The sequence below is a fragment of the Balaenoptera ricei genome, chromosome 16 (genome assembly GCF_028023285.1).
Source record: "Balaenoptera ricei isolate mBalRic1 chromosome 16, mBalRic1.hap2, whole genome shotgun sequence".
In the NCBI taxonomy this organism is placed as follows: Eukaryota; Metazoa; Chordata; class Mammalia; order Artiodactyla; family Balaenopteridae; genus Balaenoptera; species Balaenoptera ricei.
In genome coordinates, this window is record NC_082654.1 from 27,504,827 (window position 1) to 27,521,126 (window position 16,300).

Consider the following 16,300-nt stretch of genomic DNA (forward strand, 5'->3'; position numbering starts at 1 on the left):
GTAGAAACTCTTCTCCAACATATCTTGTTAAATGCAATAGATTGAATGAACATATGTTACTCCATTGTACTGTGAGTCTTTGTTTTTAATGTAGTTAATTTTTTCTCTTTATTAACTCTGCCCTTCCATTGCTCAAGTTTCTAAGTTTCTGATTTTTTTTTAAATGATTTATTTATTTTTATTTATCTATTTTTGGCTGTGCTGGGTCTTTGTTGTGTCATGCGGGCTTCTCTAGTTGCAGTGTGTCGGCTTCTCTAGTTGTGGCGTGTGGGCTTAGTTGCTCCGCGGCATGTGGGATCTTATTTCCCCAACCAGGGATCGAACCTGCATCCCATGCATTGGAAGGCAGATTCTTAACCACTGGACCAGCAGGGAGGTCCTTAAGTTTCTGCTTCTTGAGTGGAATTGGTTTATTTGGGAAGAGCAGCCGCTACCTCAAGCCTCCACTTGTTTAGCCTGGGCCAGGGTCTTATATGCTTGGCCAGGCTGCCCTTTCACCACTGGTTAAAATGGAAAATGAACATTTTGTGTTTCTATAGAGGAATTTCCCAGCTGTTGAACTGTACTCCTCTGTGGGGCAGCAGAAAGCCGGCTTTGTTGCCCTTGTTTGTTAGAGTTGCAGTAGGAGGGTGAGCCTTGGGAGGCCCAGCCTCTGGACACTCTTTCCAGAGCCTGACCTTTTAGGTGGCTTACTTGCACCATCCTGTCCTGATGCACATGGGCTGAGAGGTGCCTGGGTTGTGTGTGTGTGTGTGTGTGACAGACAGACAGACAAAACAGGCAGGCAGACAGACGGACACTGGGACAGGTGTTCGAGGCCTCTGCCCGCTGTGGGAATCAGGAGTCAGTCTTGCTCTCTACTGGCTGGCACCTAATTGGGAGAAAGATCCCTCCCTTCTGATCTGGGGCTTCCTGTCCTAACCTCAGGCTACTGGTCCATCCCAAAGCTTCAGCCCAAGGTGTGCCAAGACCACCATTGCTGACACCTGCTCCAGCAGGCAGCTCATTATCGGGTCCACTTGTTCTTGGCCGTGAGTCAGTGGGCAGGAATGTCTGGTTATGTTGTGTTTTCTCTCACAAGATGTAAATAATATGCTTTTCCCTTTAAAAAGTAGCACATGCTCATTAAAGAAGATTTGGAAAATAAAATTTAAAAGGAGAAAGAATTGCTAATCACTCTGTTGCCCAAACACAGTCACTTAAAGCATTTTAGTGTGTTTCCTTCCACTCTTTCCTTTCCTACACATAGGCTATTTTTTTAATTGAGGTATAACATTATATTAGTTTCACATGTACAACACAATGATTTTATATTAGTATACAGTGCAAAATGATCACTACAATAAGTCTAGTTACCATCCGTCATCTCACATAGTTACAAGAATTTTTTTCTTGATGAGAACTTTTAAGGTTTACTCTCTTAGCAACTTTCAAATATGCAACACAGTGTTATTAACTATAGTCACCATGCTGCACATTACCCCCCCATGACTTATTTTATAACTGGAAGTTTGTACCTTTTTGCCCCCTTCACCCATTTCTCCCATCCCCTACCTCCTCCCCTTTGGCAACTACCAGTCTGTTCCTTGTATCTATGAACATGGTTTTTCATTTTGTTTTGTTTTGATTTGATTCGTTTGTTTGCTTGTTTTTTATATATTCCACATATAAGTGAAATCATATAGTATTTGTCTTTCTCTGCCTGACTTATGTCACTTAGCATAATACCTCAAGACCCATCCATGTCACAAATGGCACGATTCCATATTTTTTTTATGGCTGAGTAGTATTCTGTTGTATATATGGATACCACATCTTCTTTATCCATTCATGCACCAAGGCACACTTAGGTTGTTTCTATGTCTTGGCTATTGTAAATAAGGCTTCAGTGAACATGGGGATGCATATATCTTTTCAAATTAGTATTTTTGGGTTTTTAAAAAATAAATACTCAGAAGGGAATTACTTGATCATATAGTAGTTCTATTTTTCATTTTTTTGAGAAAACTCCATACTGTTTTCCATAGTGGCTGCACCAATTTACATTCCCACGAACAGTGCACGAGGGTTCCCTTTTCTCCATACCCTCACCAGCACTGGTTATCTCTTGTCTTTTTGATAATAGCCATTCTAACAGGTGTGAGGTGATATCTCATTGTGGTTTGGATTTGCGTTTCCCTGATGATTAGCGATGTTTAGCATCTTTTCATGTGCCTGTTGGCCGTCTCTATGTCTGCTTTGGAAAAATGTCTGTTCAGGTCCTCTGCCCATTTTCTAATCATATTTGGTTTTTTGCAATTGAGTTGTAAAATTGCAACTTTATATATATCCAAAATTGCAACTTTATATATATGTGATATATATATAATATAAATATATATAATATAAATATATATCCAAAATTATATATTTTGGATATTAACCCCTTATTGGATGTATGCTTTGCAAATATTTTCTCCTATTCAGTAGGTTGCCTTTTCATTTTGTTGATGATTTCCTTTGCTGTGCAGAAGCTTGTTAGTTTGATGTGGTCCCACTTGTTTATTTTTGCTTTTGTTGCTTTTGTTTTGGAGTCAGATCGAAAAAATCATTGCCAAGACTGGTGTCAAGGAGCTTATGGCCTATGTTTTCTTCTAGGAGTTTTATGGTTTCAGACCTCACATTCAAGTCTTTAATCCATTTTGAGTTAATTTTTGTGTATAGTATAGGATAGTCTAGTTTCATTCTTTTGCAAGTAGCTGTCCAGTTTTCTCAACACCATTTATTGAAGAGACTGTCCTTTCCCCCATTTCATATTCTTGCCTCCTTTGTAATTTAAAAAAATTGGTCTTATTATTCTTTAGTTTTATGAACAAAGTTGTGTTTACCTTCCCCTCACAAGCTATTTTTAAAATAGTTCTGTTAATGCTGTTTGTACCCTACTTTTTTTTCTTATAATAGTATCATAAACATCTTGTCTATATTCTTTGGGAAAATCATTTTAAATGTTTGTGTAATATTCCATTAAGTAGATGGACCATCATTTATTCAACATGTTTTTGGTCTTGACCCCTTAAAGACAAGGCACATCCTTCTTTCCCTTTTAATCCATTTTGATTCAATCACCCATGAAGTTGGCTAACCTTCTTTTGAATTTATATTTTCTGTCTGCACCATCTCTTTGAGGTAGTGGTATGCCAGTTGCTATGTGAAATGGAACTTCTTTTCATTTGCCTTAAACTTTACTCATTCAAGCTTCAGATAGGCTTCTTGGTCTTGTTATCCTTTAGTTTGATGAATGAAGTTGTGTTTACCTTCCCCTCCCTGCTCTTAAGCTTTAGTTCTGTGCGCTCCCTCCCCAGCCGTTACAGGCAGGCACTGCTATAGATGGTAGGCCCCACAGTGTGCTCCTGCCCCCATCACTGATGTGACTCTCGGGTCTGTGGACAGCATTCAGGTGTATATTTCCCCACTGCGAGGTGGGATGTTTGCTGGTAAGAACAACACTTCTTTGTCTTTCTTTTTTTTCCTTCCCAAGTACATCTATTTCCCTTCCCCTTGGGTGGCCTGGGGTGCCCTGTTGGCTGGATCTTAGAAACTGGCTGCCTCACCCTTCACCTGCCCTAGACTATGTCTCTCTTCCTGACTTCTGTTGACCTCCTGTTCCCACTCCACTGGTCCCTCCCTCACAGTGCTGTCACTTGCACTTCTGCTCCTGGCCTCTCCTCACCCAGTGAGTTTGTGTGACCTTCGCACTGCATTCATGCTTTGGGACTTAGCCGCTATAATGATGTCAATGGCGCAGGTTAGCAGATGGCGGCAACAGCGATGAGACCTGACATGTTCTAATGACTCTCTCCTTCCCTCCCTTGCTGGCCGAGCCAATGGAGGGGCAGAGGTTTCCTTGAGGCATTTTAGGAGGGGGCCGAGGGAATTCGGGGGTCCCCAGGTGCCGATGAAGCCTGTGACCTTTGCTGCTATAATATCAGTGTTTCACAAGCAGGGCGGTTCGGGAGCCCACTTGCAGCCCATCAAAAATTGATTTAATTGCAATTTTTCCTCCAATTAGGAGCACTGGAGCCTGACTAATTGGAGTAATAGAGAGTAATAAGGCTCAGATAAAAAGCCTTCCTCGGCGGCCTTTGTATCTCGTGTCAGTGCCTGTCAGAGGTCAGAGAGCTTGCATATTCTATTAGGCAGCCCGGCCTTCATTTGTACAAATTAGTTTACCCAACAGTAATTAAAATGCCAATGCGGGTTGAAGAGAACTGAATACCCTTGATGGGCATGTTGGTGAATGATGTGACAGCTCTGGTGGCCTCCCTTGCCAAAGTGTGTCAGCCCCAGCTCAGAGGCGGCTGGGGCCTGGGCCAGCTGGGCAGCTCCAGGCCAGCCACGGGGCACAGCTGCCGAGCACGCCCCTTCTGCTGCCCCTCCTCAGAGCCCCACAGTCGCTCCTTTCTTCTTCCAGGTGGAGTCGTTTGTTCACTTGTCTATTTGTTCATTCAATAAGCATTTGAGTTTTCAATATGTGTCAGGCATGATACTAGGTGCTAGGGAGAGAACTTATGGGGCACGGGGTGTAAAATCACCTGGGCTCTGGAATTAAGACTAACTGGGTTCAAATTCTAGTCCTACTAGTTGCTCCCTATGTGAGCTAGAGCAAGTTACGTTACCTCTCTGTGTCTCAGTGTCCTCGTCTGTCAAATAGGGAAAGTGGTACCTGCTACATAGAGTTACAAGGATTAGACAGGGAAATGCTTTTGAAACACTTGCTCAGAACCTGGCACGCGGGCTTCCCTGGTGGCTCAGTGGTTAAGAATCCACCTGCCAATGCAGGGGACATGGGCTCGAGCCCTGGTCCAGGAAGATCCTACATGCCGAGGAGCAACTAAGTCCTTGTGCCACGACTACTGAGCCTGCGCTCTAGAGCCTGCATGCCACAACTACTGAGCCCGCATGCCGCACTATTGAAGTCCGCGTGCCTAGACCCCGTGCTCCGCGACAGGAGAAGCCACCGCAGTGAGAAGCCTGCACACCGCCAGGAAGAGTAACCCCCGGTCGCCGCAACTAGAGAAAGCCCGCGCGCAGCAACGAAGATCCAACGCAGCCAAAAATAAATTAATTAAATAAGTTAAAAAAAAATTAAAAAAGTAAAATGGCTGAGAGCCTATTAAAAAAAAAAAAAGAAGAACCTGGCACGCAGCAAGTGCTCAGTCAATTCCTAATGTAATTAAGAGGGTCTAAACTAAGGCAGAGGCAGCAGGGTCTACCTTCTTTTCACCCTGTCCACACCCAACTAATTTTCCTTCATACTTTCCTCTCCTCTGTTCTGTATCTTGCTATTTTCTATTCCTCAACTTGAGTACCAGAACCCCTAACCTTCCTGGTCTCTCTCATGTGAGGGCTCCTATGTCTACTTCTTGGGCCTGATGATGATCTCTGTGATGCCAGGTTTGCCTGAGTTGGGGCCAGGAGGCCAGTATGGTAGGTTGGGGATCTGGGCAGGGTCTGGGACTGGATCCCAGACCAGAAATTGTAGAAGGCTGGCTTCTGATAAGGGCTTTCTGGTCCAAAAAGAGTAGAGTTTGTGGAGTCAGAATGACTTTTAGACGCTCAGGGTGAGAGAGTGCATGCACTTGTGTGAGAGCATGTGTGTCTATGCGTGTGTGGACATTTTTAGGTATTGCTGGTACTTCTCATCTGTTATCTGGTTGCACTGCTTATGAGGGACTTCACCGTTCCAATGACGTATGGCTGTGTCATGTGTCATTCAGGTCTGAGTCTGGTGATTTGGGAATTACTCCTCTAAGAAGCAGAGGGACCCCCCTCACAGCTCGTGTGACGAGCTTGCCCAGCCTTGTTGGCTGTGAGCTCTGGAAGGCCCTTTCAGTTGAGGCCCCCAGGTTTGTTTGGGGCACCTCTTTGGGGCCAGGCGCCGTGCTGGGCACTGGAGTACACGAGAGCCACCAGACAGTCCATGATCTCAAAATGAAGATGGGAAGATAACCCCCCAAATACCATTTGTCTCATGAAGGTGAGATCAGGGTGTAGCAGGACTTAAGAGGAAGGCCAGTCAAGCCACCAAGCAGCCAGCAGCTCCTGCCTCTGCCTGTTCGGCACAGGTTTGTCATCCCTGTCCCTGGACAGTTCCTGTGGTTTGGATGTGAGACTTGGTGAACGTTCCAAGCAGGACCTGGCTCCAAATCTGCTTGACTGTTGCATACGTGGTTTTCTTTTTTTTTTACTGAGTGTTATATTTGATTAAACTCTTAAGCCCTCATAAATGCCATGGAGACTCTCTACTCTCCCTCCTGCTCCTCCTCCCTGCTTCACATGGTTAAGCAAGGGAAAAGGGCAGCTTTTGGAAAGAAATGTTCATGGCCGTCATGTCCAGGCAATCAAGAAAGGCCCTTCTCCTGGAGGCAGAGGGCCGGGGCCGGGCCGGGGCTGGGCCGGGTGGGCAGGGACAGAGGGCAGGAGTCCAGGGCCAGGTGTTCCCATCCCTGGCCCGGCCTGCTGGGGGTCAGAGCTGTGGGAGCGGCAGGGATTCAGCTTCCAGGTGCCTCCCATCTCTTTCCATTGACTTACCTTGACGCTAAGTTAGGCCTGTTGCCTGTCAGAGGCCTGCCATAGGCCTCCTTAAGAGATGTCTGTATGTCTGTGCGGGCGCCCCTCACCTGGCCCCCTACTCCTCAAAAGTCTGGAGAGCCCAATTGCCCGCTCGAATGATTTCTAAGTGGCTATTATGTTTCCAACCCAAAGTAATTGGCTTTACCAGTTATTAATGGATTACCCTCAAGAGAAAAATGTTGGTGGGGGAGGGAAGTGAGGATAACACCTGGCTTTGTAGTTTGGGGCTTCAGTGTCCAGTGGCTGCTTCCCAGGCTGGGAGTCACTTGGGGCATGATGGAGTGGCTGTTTTAGCATGTCACTCTAGTTTAGTGGCTGCTGGCATGCCTATGGGTTGAGAGGAAGCTGGGAAGACCGAGCATGTCCCTAGAGAAGTCTTGACTTGAGGCATGGATGCTCCAGGGTGGTTCATGTGGCCTTTTTGTCAGCCTGGGGTTGAAACATAGATCCCTGCCCTGCAATTTTGATTGTAAATCAGTGGCTTGGCCAATGCCTGCCCTAACATCTCCCCATCAGCAACTAGCAGGCCAACCCCCCGCCAAGCCAAAGCCATCGGCTTCTCAGAGCCCCGACTGCGGAAATCCACCTCCCCACTGACGTGCTTGGGATCAGAGAGCCACAGGTGCTGGGCAAGGCCAGGGCCAATGGACTGCTGTCCCACATTGCTAACATGTCATTAGTATGTCCAGTTCCTCCCCCCATGCCCAGACGTGTAGGGACATGGCCCTTCCCTGCCCCAGGGCTCCTGAGTGACATAACTGCTTTCAGCTCTCTTGTTCCAGTTTAGATTTTCAAGCCCAGGGTTCCTGCAGGCTCCCCCTCCCAACCTCTTCCAAATCCTCTTAACAAAAGAGTGGTCTGGCGTGTGGGTTCAAGTTCTAGTCCTAGCACTATGACCAGCCTGGCTCATTGCACAGATTTCTTCTCACTGGGTTTGGGCCTCCACTTAAAATGAAACTCTGCAGATTGTATATGTTGAACTTTTTAGGGGTTTAAGAGAGACTCTGGGAAATACTGAGTGTTCCTTCTCTCCTGCCTCTTGGCAGTGTCTGTCATTATCCTTTAAACTCTGTCTGACTCCTGTCCCACTCCATAGCAGTCCTGCCTGCCTGGCCCCTCACATTCCCTACTTTCCCACCCTCACCTTTTCACATTGTTACCCACCTTTCATAGTTCGCCTTTTCTCAGTTTGGTGCCTTTATACCTGCCTGGTGCTTGTACCATGTTACCATATTCCCCCAGCTCTTAAAACCTTCAGTAAAGCCCCCCAGCCTCCCTCACCTCTGACCAGGGAGGTCATCCCCTTCCGGCGCCCCGCAACCTATTCCCAGGAGACCATTTCTGTGGTGTGGCATTGTGAACTTGGTGTTCATACAACCGAAGCCCAACAGGCTTGCTCTCCCTTGGCCTCAGTTGCACATCTAGAGATCCATTTTTATGGTGGGCAGAGACCACCCAACCAGGTCTGAGCAGCAAACTCAGCTATTGAATCCATGGGTCCTCTGGCCAAGCAGCTCTGGGAGGTTACAGCCCTCACTGTGCTTCCATATGGTTTTCCCACAACTTCTCTGATGGCTCTCTTGGCTGCTTCTCTCATCCTGGCTTAACCCCATGATCCCCTGGAGAATGAGCACAGCACTTCCAATTGTATAGCCATTTCCGCCACAAGTTCTGACAAGCCAGACCTGACTGCTCTCCTTTTGTTTGGCAGCTCCTTTGTGACAGGGACAGCTTGTTGTGGGCACTTCTCACCCCTAAGAATCTGGGACCTCAACAGGTAAGAGATTCCTGAGCCCACCATGGCTTCCAGGGTGGGCGGGGCTGGAGCGGCTGGGAAGCAGAGGAAAGCTGGCTGAGCCAGCCCCTGGTTCAGTTGGCCGAGTGGTCCAGGAGGATGCTGGAAGGACCCTGCCTCAAAACCCACTGACAGCCTCCGCTGTGGCCCCTTCGCACATGGAATCATTTGTTAGCTTGAGGAGACTGTTGAAGTAATTTATAATAGGTAAATAATGTCATGTAGAATTTATGATAACAACAACAGTTTGGATGTATGCTACTTCTTCTCTAAGGAGTGCCTGACTGTGTGGCTATATAAAATCCCATCTATCCTCAGAGATGATTTTTCTAAAATAAAGAAGTTTTAGAAGTGGCCCACAGATCCGTAAGAAGAACAATACAGAACAGTTAAAATAGATCCAGTTTTTATTCACAATTCTTTGCCTTGGCAAGCTTGACACATTCCCATCTGATTACCTGCCATTCTGTTGGGGTTTTTTTAATCTTTAATTTTGACCTAATTATAGATTCACAGGAAGTTACAAAAGTAGGAAGGCAAGGTACCTGTGTAACATCTTACATAATATCAAGTCTAGGAAGTTGACATTGGTACAGTCCACAGACCTTTATCTGATTGTACTTATTCGTGTGTGGGGGGTGTGCGTGTGTACGTATTTCTTTGCAGTTTTATCCCATGTGTAGAGTCATGTAACTGCTACCACAGTCAGGATAAAGAACTGTTTGTTCCATCAGCACAGAGACCCCTCATGTACCCCTTTATAGTTGCACCCATCGTCCTCCCCTCCTCCACTCCTTCTTGCCCCTAACCCCTGGCAACCTAACCTAAGTGAAGAGCACTTAGGTGCTCTTCATCTCTGTCATTTTGTCATTTTGAAAGTATTATATAAATCAAATAATATATCTAACATTTGGAGATTTGCTTTATTTTTATTTTTTTTTTTAACTGAGCGTAATTCCCTTGAGATCCACAGAAGTTGTTTCATGTGTCAATCGTGCTTTATTTCTTATTGCTCAGTAGTATTCCCTGGTATGGATGTACCAAAGTTTCTTTCCCCATCGACCAGCATTCACCCACTGAAGGACGTTTGGGTTGTTCTCAATTTTCTGACTATTGCAGATCCAGTATCATAATGTTCATATTATGAACATTTGTGTATAGGCTTTTGTGTGGACATACGTTTTCAGGTTTCTGGGATTAATGCGGGGGAATACGATTGCTGAGTCATTGGTAAGTGTGTGTTTAGTTTTTTACCTGCCAGACTATTTTGAGTATCTTTACCACTTTATATTCTGACCCCAGTGTCTGAGAGATCTAGTTTCTTCACATTCTCAACAGCATCTGGTAGTGTCACTGTTTTTTTTTTTGTTGTTTTTTTTTTAAATTTATTTATTTTTGGCTGTGTTTGGTCTTCATTGCTGCGCACGGGCTTTCTCTAGTTGGGGCGAGCGGGGGCTACTCTTCGTTGCGGTGCACGGGCTCTAGGCGCGCAGGCTTCAGTAGTTGTGGCACGCGGGCTTCAGTAGTTGTGGCTCGCGGGCTCTAGAGCGCAGGCTCATAAGTTGTGGCGAATGGGCTTAGTTGCTCCATGGCATGTGAGATCTTCCCGGACCAGGGCTCGAACCCGTGTCCCCTGCATTGGCAGGCGGATTCCTAACCACTGCGCCACCAGGGAAGTCCCTGTTTTTTATTTTAGCTATTTTCATGGATGTGTTATTTAATTGTGGTTTTAATTTGAATTTCTCTAATAGCTAGTGATGTTGAACAAGTTTTCTTGTGCTTATTTGCCTTCTGTATATTCTCTTTGGTGAAATGTCTGCTCATGTTTTTTGCCCATTTCTAACTGGATTGTTTGCTTTTTCACCGTTGAGGTTGCAGAGATGGACATTTCTGCTGAAAGTCAGTTTTATTTAGTCACATAGCTGGACCTTATGCTTGGCATCAATATTGATCTGGGCCTGGGATGGCGGACAAGCTGGGGCAGGGAGGGTGTACACCACCCCACTGTGACCCAGCTTTATCTTGAAGGTTGAGTAGTCTTTGGCCTCTTCTGCCCGTGGTTGCCTTGGTAGGGATGCTTCTGGGCACAGATTTATGGTCAGGATGGCGTTCTAAGGCACCAGCTGCCTCAACAGTATTCTCTTATGAAATCCCTAGACCTCACTAACCCTAAACACTGGGTCTTTACAGAACTCAGAAAGGACCCAAATGAAAATGGGCACAAGACAGCTATGGCCTCAGTTCTCACTGAAGCCAGACAACAAATAGCCATTGCACCCTTACGCCAGCCTGAGGCAAGGCCGCCCTGGGCATCACTTGGCTTTCCCTCCTCTCTAGCTCCCAGACTCCCCTCCTCACCACTGAGGAGCCAGGCCTTGCTTAAACATCTCTTCCATTCCCAGGGAAGCCTGGAGGACCAGTGGTGCGGGGACTGAGGGAAAGATGCCCTGGTGGAGGCATCTGCTTTCGGTGGGAGGAAACGGATGGACAGGACGACTGTCTGTAGCTGTCTTTCCCAGAGAAGCCCAAGCAGATAATAAAGCCATGTAGAAAATAGGATTAAGGTAATGAACAGGCAGGACAGAGTTTGATCTTTCAATAACGCCAAAGCCTGACTGACAGGCCAATCTGGAAGGTGGAGCGGCATCGCCAGCAGGACTCAGTTGCGGGCGGTGTTTGGTGCTGGGTGGATTCTTTGCTTTTAACCTGTCACCGCTGAAACTTGAGGAGTTCTGGGATTTTCTCTTTTATGTGTGTGCTACAACTTGCGGGGGAGGAGTACCGGAGGGGCAGTTCTGCTCAGAGCATCGCCCCTCCAGGGGCTGCCCTCGGGATGATGGTGGGGGCTGGGACGCGGCTCAGAGGTGCAGGCAGCCTGCTGGGCACCAGCACACCCTCATCTGTGTCTCTCGGGTACTGGTCCTCAGGCAGCCTAGGCTGCTTTTCACAGCGCCTGGAGACCTCTTTCAAGGTCACCATGGCTCCCTCAGCCCTTTGTTCATCAGGATTCCTGGAGACTCTGTTCTCCCTCTGGGCTAGGGATGGGGAGGTGCTAGCTGGAGCACACAGGTCTGAGAGCAGCCGTGGGCACAAAGCCATTGCCTAGATGGTAAGGAACTTGGCTGTCCCCCTCTCCCTTCCTCCTTTCCTGCCCTTCTCTCTCCTAGAGCTGGGGACGGGCCCAAGGACAGGGGATTTCTAACCTGTCTAAATCAGATGGGAAGAAAGATGGAGTCCTTCACCCAATTTGGACGTGCTAGAGTGTTCCTGTTTCCGAGGATAGATGGCATTCAGGCCCAGTCCCTGGCCCCCAAGGGCCCTATCCTGAGAGACTGTACCGATAGCCAACCACTGAAGTATCCCTAGCTAGGCCCTGAGGAACTGTGCCAAAGCCATCCTGTTCCTGAGTTTGGGTCTGAGGAATTAAGGCCCATCTTGTGTTCTCCATCTGCATTTGATCAGGGCCCTTGGCTCAGCCCCAGGGAAGGTGTTATCTGTGTGGGGGCTGCTGGAAGACCCCGGGGGTGGGTGGCGGTTCTGACTGGCTTGACAACACATCAAGCCAGTGATCTTCCCCTGGGTTTGCCCTTGCTGTGTATTTTACCTTTTCTGCCAAGGTACATTTGAGCTGGATCTACCATTGGTGCCCTGAGATCAGGGCACAGTGGGCAACCCCAGTGGCAGTGGGGAGGCAGGCACCAGGATGGAGAGGCCTGTGATCTCAGCATTAGAGATGTCACAGTGGGTCCAGCTGTGGTCCTAAGCCAGCCTGGGAACTGTTGGGTAAGGAAGTCGGTAGGGGTGGGTTTTGGCGACTTGGCTACTCCTAGGGCATTGAGGGTTTGAGTCCTTGGCTAGGTACTGCGCTGCTCTGTATGTGTGTGACCATATTCATGGCCCCTGCATAATCCCACCTCATCTCCCCTTCCCCTTCAGGCCCGCATCATCCCCAGTTCCCCATGACTCCTCCATTTCCATCCTTAGCCCTTAAATCTCCTCTTTCTCAGCAAAGGCAGGTGCAAAGAAACTTCTCACATATTCTGACAGACACCCTATATTTTTCCCCTCTGAGCTTTTGCTCTAGCTGACCCCTGTGCCTGGGATACCCCCTCTCTGCCTACTGAAACCCTGCTCATTCTTCAGCATAAATAGCACCTCCACCATGAAGCCCTCCCTGATCCTCACCCCTGTGGCTGGAATTGGTGACCCTTAGAGCATTCATAGGGCCCCCTTGATGGCCACCATGTGGCCTGGTATAGCTTCCCTTCAGGCTGGGAACTTATCTTGAAACCCTGGACTGAACACCGGAGACACATGTCACGGCATCCGATGGTGTTTGGAATGACAAGGGGCGCCTGGCTGCAACCCTTTCTGTCTGCAGAAAGAACTGGTGTCCTGAGCGCAGGCTGGGCCACTCTGAGGGCACCATTAGTGCCCATCCCACCCAGGTGTGGCTTTGTCTCTGACCCCGCCCTCCACCTCCACCTGGGGCAGGGGGCCTGGCCCTCAGTCGGGGTGATCAGGGGAATTGCCCCTCTTTAAAGTACCTGCCTTCTCCTTTGAAAGTATTATTGACAGCTTTTCTCATTTTCTTTTTTCTTTACCTCTTTGAGGAACCCTGTAATTTCTTTCTCTTTCTTTCTTTCTCCCCCCACCCCTTCCCTTTTTCTTTCTTGTCCCCTCTGTCGTCCCCCCCCCCCCCAACCAACTCTTTGAAATTGGCTCTCTGCCTGCTGACACCAAACTGATACTTTGCGTTTCACTTCTCCTTATCCCTTTATGGCAACAAGATGTTGAAATTTTGTATCCTTTTATCTGCCCGGCTGCCCCTTCCTGTAATTACGGTCCTCTTGTTAGCAGTACAAAGTGGGCTGCCCGTCTGCCTGGCCTTTGAGCCACTGTGTCTGAACACGTGTGCATGTGTGGGTGCTGGGGCTGTGCACGCGCACATGCATGCATGTGAGAGGCCTGTGCTTGGGGAGGGCCCTTCCCACTCAACCTGATGGGACTGGGGCAGGCGAAGCTTCGGTGGGCTTCTCCTGGTCTCCATGGACTCTGTGGTTATCCCTGGGACCTGTCTGCCTCCTTGATTCCCTCCCCCTCCCCACCAGAGGGCTGGACGAGGATAACCACTCCCTGCTCTCCTGCCGGCTGAGCAGTGAGCACCCGGAGGCCCATCGTGGTCAGGAAGCCGGATCCCACCAGCTTGTGCCCCTCACATACCCACGCCTCCAGCCAAGCCAGGTGCCCCAGCCCTGCACCTCTGTTGTTGCTGGCCCTTCACCTGAGCCATCCCCCATCTCCTGTCACTGCCTGTCACTCACTGAAGAGATGTTCTTTTATCTGTCCCCTTACAAAAATCTCTTTCATCTCTCTTCTGGTACCCACCGAGCCACCCCTTGTATTGTTGGTTGGATAGATGACAGACTTCTCTCTCTCCCTGGACTGAAAACTCCTTGAAGAAGGGACAGTGTCTCCCTCAAAGTCTTATCTCACATCTCCCTGCAGTTTCTATTAGGCACAATGCCTCGTATACAGAAGGTGCTCAGTAAATGGTTATTGATCAAAGAAAGGAAGAAAGGGAAGGAGAGGGTGGAAAGAAAGAAGGGAGCAAAACCCTCCTATTTTCTTAGTGACCATGTTGGGTCCAGCTTATACCTTCAGGCCATCTGTCCCCTGGGGGCACAGAAGATATAGGAAGGTGGAGTGTTTGTCACCCTTCCACCCTCTCACCAAAAGCCATCGTTGCAGTTTTGCAGTTGCACGTGCCAGATGGGGTATCCTCACACCCAAACAGATGCAGGAATGAACACCCACAGAATCTCCAAGGAGCATCATCAGGAACCCAGTGTGTTAACAGTGGCTGTACATGGTGTGAGGGCCATGGGCATTCTTAGATGTGGGTGAGGAGGTAGAGCCAGGATTATCTTACCTCAGGGCAGTTTAGCACAGGAGGACTTTCTATGGGCCACGGCTTGTGCTGGGAGCTCAGGCGGGCCAGGCAAGGGAGGCGTGTGGAGGCCGGGATGAGGGAACTCAGAGGGAGGAAGGCAGTGAAGCAGGTCACCCGGCTTCCCTGGCCTGCAGGACCCAGAATGGGGGTAGGGTGGAGGGGGGCTTCCAGGGACTGACCCTCTGTGCCCAACTCCAGCCTGGTGCTTAGGGCCTCTCCCAGACAGGGCATCTGGGTCTTCAAGGCCAGTGCCTACCTCCAGTTAGCTGTCCCCACAAAGATGGTGATGGGGTGGGGTATAAGTATCTTATTTAAATTTCCTCCTCCCTGACTGTCAGGAAGTTCCTGTCATCCTACTTTCCTCCAGCTTCAGTGGAGTTGCCTGGGCAGCAGGTTGGGATGGGCCAGGGAGATCTGATTCCCTCACCTGATCCCCTCCTCAAGGGTCCCTGGGATGAGGCCACACTCTGCTTGCTTTTCCTGCCCAGGTACTCTGGGGACTCCTGGGGGAAGCCACACACAGCCAGGCCTCCCCGGCCTGTGTCTCATTCATCAGGCTCACAGGGGCAGCCTCATCTGTCTTTATCTTCCCCTGGGTCAAGAGAGAATTGCTGGAGTCAGGCTGGGGGGAGGCTGGGGCGGAGGCCCCCCAGCCCTCAGTGGCTCCTGGAGGCCCCGGCTTTGTGCGCAGGAGTTGGAAGGGAATGGACTTTTTGTCTGGCCCTCTATAGTGACAGAGCTGGCCCTTGCTCCTGTCTTGGCCTGAGGCTCTAAACGGCAGCCCCTTTCCCACACAAGTTGTGCGACAGCCAAGGCTCTGCACGCCCCCCTTGCGCCCCCCACCGTGAGAGGCCGAGAGGCATTCTTAACATTCTTTCCAGAGGAAAGGGGTGAAACGTCTGAATTTGGGGGTCACCACGTTATACAAATTGCAATCTAATCGTTTTTACAAGAACACACTTGCAGTAAGAAAAGGAACCCGGAGGAGGGGCTGAGGAGACAAACAGCTTGTTTTGTCCCCCTTCCCCCCAAAGTTTGGGGCTATTGTTGAGCTCATCTTGCTTCCTCCACCAGAGCAGTTGAGCTAGAGTTTTCTAGTTAAATTGGTCCTGTGGTGGGGGCCACGAAGGGCCCACGGTGCCATTTCTGTTTGTTTTCCCAAATCAAAGCCCCAGCGGGGCTCCTATGGCACCGCTGGGCTGCTATTTGAAGAGACGGGCCATTTCCCAGAGCCTGGTGTGTCAGTTTATGCTCTGAACTTAACCTCACAGGCACTGCACAACAGAGCCTCGAGGGTCCCAGGCCCAGAGGCAAAAGAAACTGTATCTTTTTATTGGCCCATTTAAAGTGTGTGTGGCCCTTTCAGAGAATCAGAGAACTAACATGGCAGAAACTCCTCAGGCCCGGGCCAGGCTGGGCTGGCAGACAGGGGGCTTTGGGGACTTGTCCTGGCCTCCAGGGGCTGGTGCTCGCTCGGCCTTTGGGTCTCCCCAGAGGGTAGAGTTCTGTGTTTCTTATTGCACACGCTGGCATGACACTTTCCAGCGGTGGCTCAGATGCCACCCTGCCTGGGCAGGGGCCCAGGGTGGCAACTCGGTCTGGGTGTGGCCCTTCTGCTGCCGACCCTCAGTCCATGGGTGCCCAGCTCTCCTTCCTTCTGAACCCTGGGACCAGGGGTGGGCAGGTAGAGCCATGCTGGGCTTCACGCCCCCCAATCTCCACTGCCTTTCATCTTCTATTTCAAACAGACAAACATGAAATTACTTCTACAGATTAAAGGGGAGAGCTCCTCAGTCATTCCTGAAGGCCTCACTAATGGAGGGGGCAGGGCCCCTAAATATGGAAGGAGGGAGAACTGTGGAGCAAAATAGCCCTGACCCAGTGGACGAGACAGACAGAGACAGACAGAAAGAATATGACCCCAGGCCCTCTCAGGGCTG

At 49.2% G+C, this 16,300-nt stretch overlaps 1 protein-coding gene across 2 annotated transcripts in view; it reads left to right on the forward strand.

Moving 5' to 3' along the window:
- Window positions 1-16,300, forward strand: part of FBXW4 (F-box and WD repeat domain containing 4) — an 80,299-nt gene that overhangs the window by 60,716 nt on the left and 3,283 nt on the right. For both annotated transcript variants that reach the window (XM_059900670.1, XM_059900671.1), the window contains exon 6: window positions 8,324-8,389. In XM_059900670.1, the coding sequence (XP_059756653.1) occupies window positions 8,324-8,389 (66 nt within the window). The remainder of the gene's footprint in view (window positions 1-8,323; window positions 8,390-16,300) is intronic.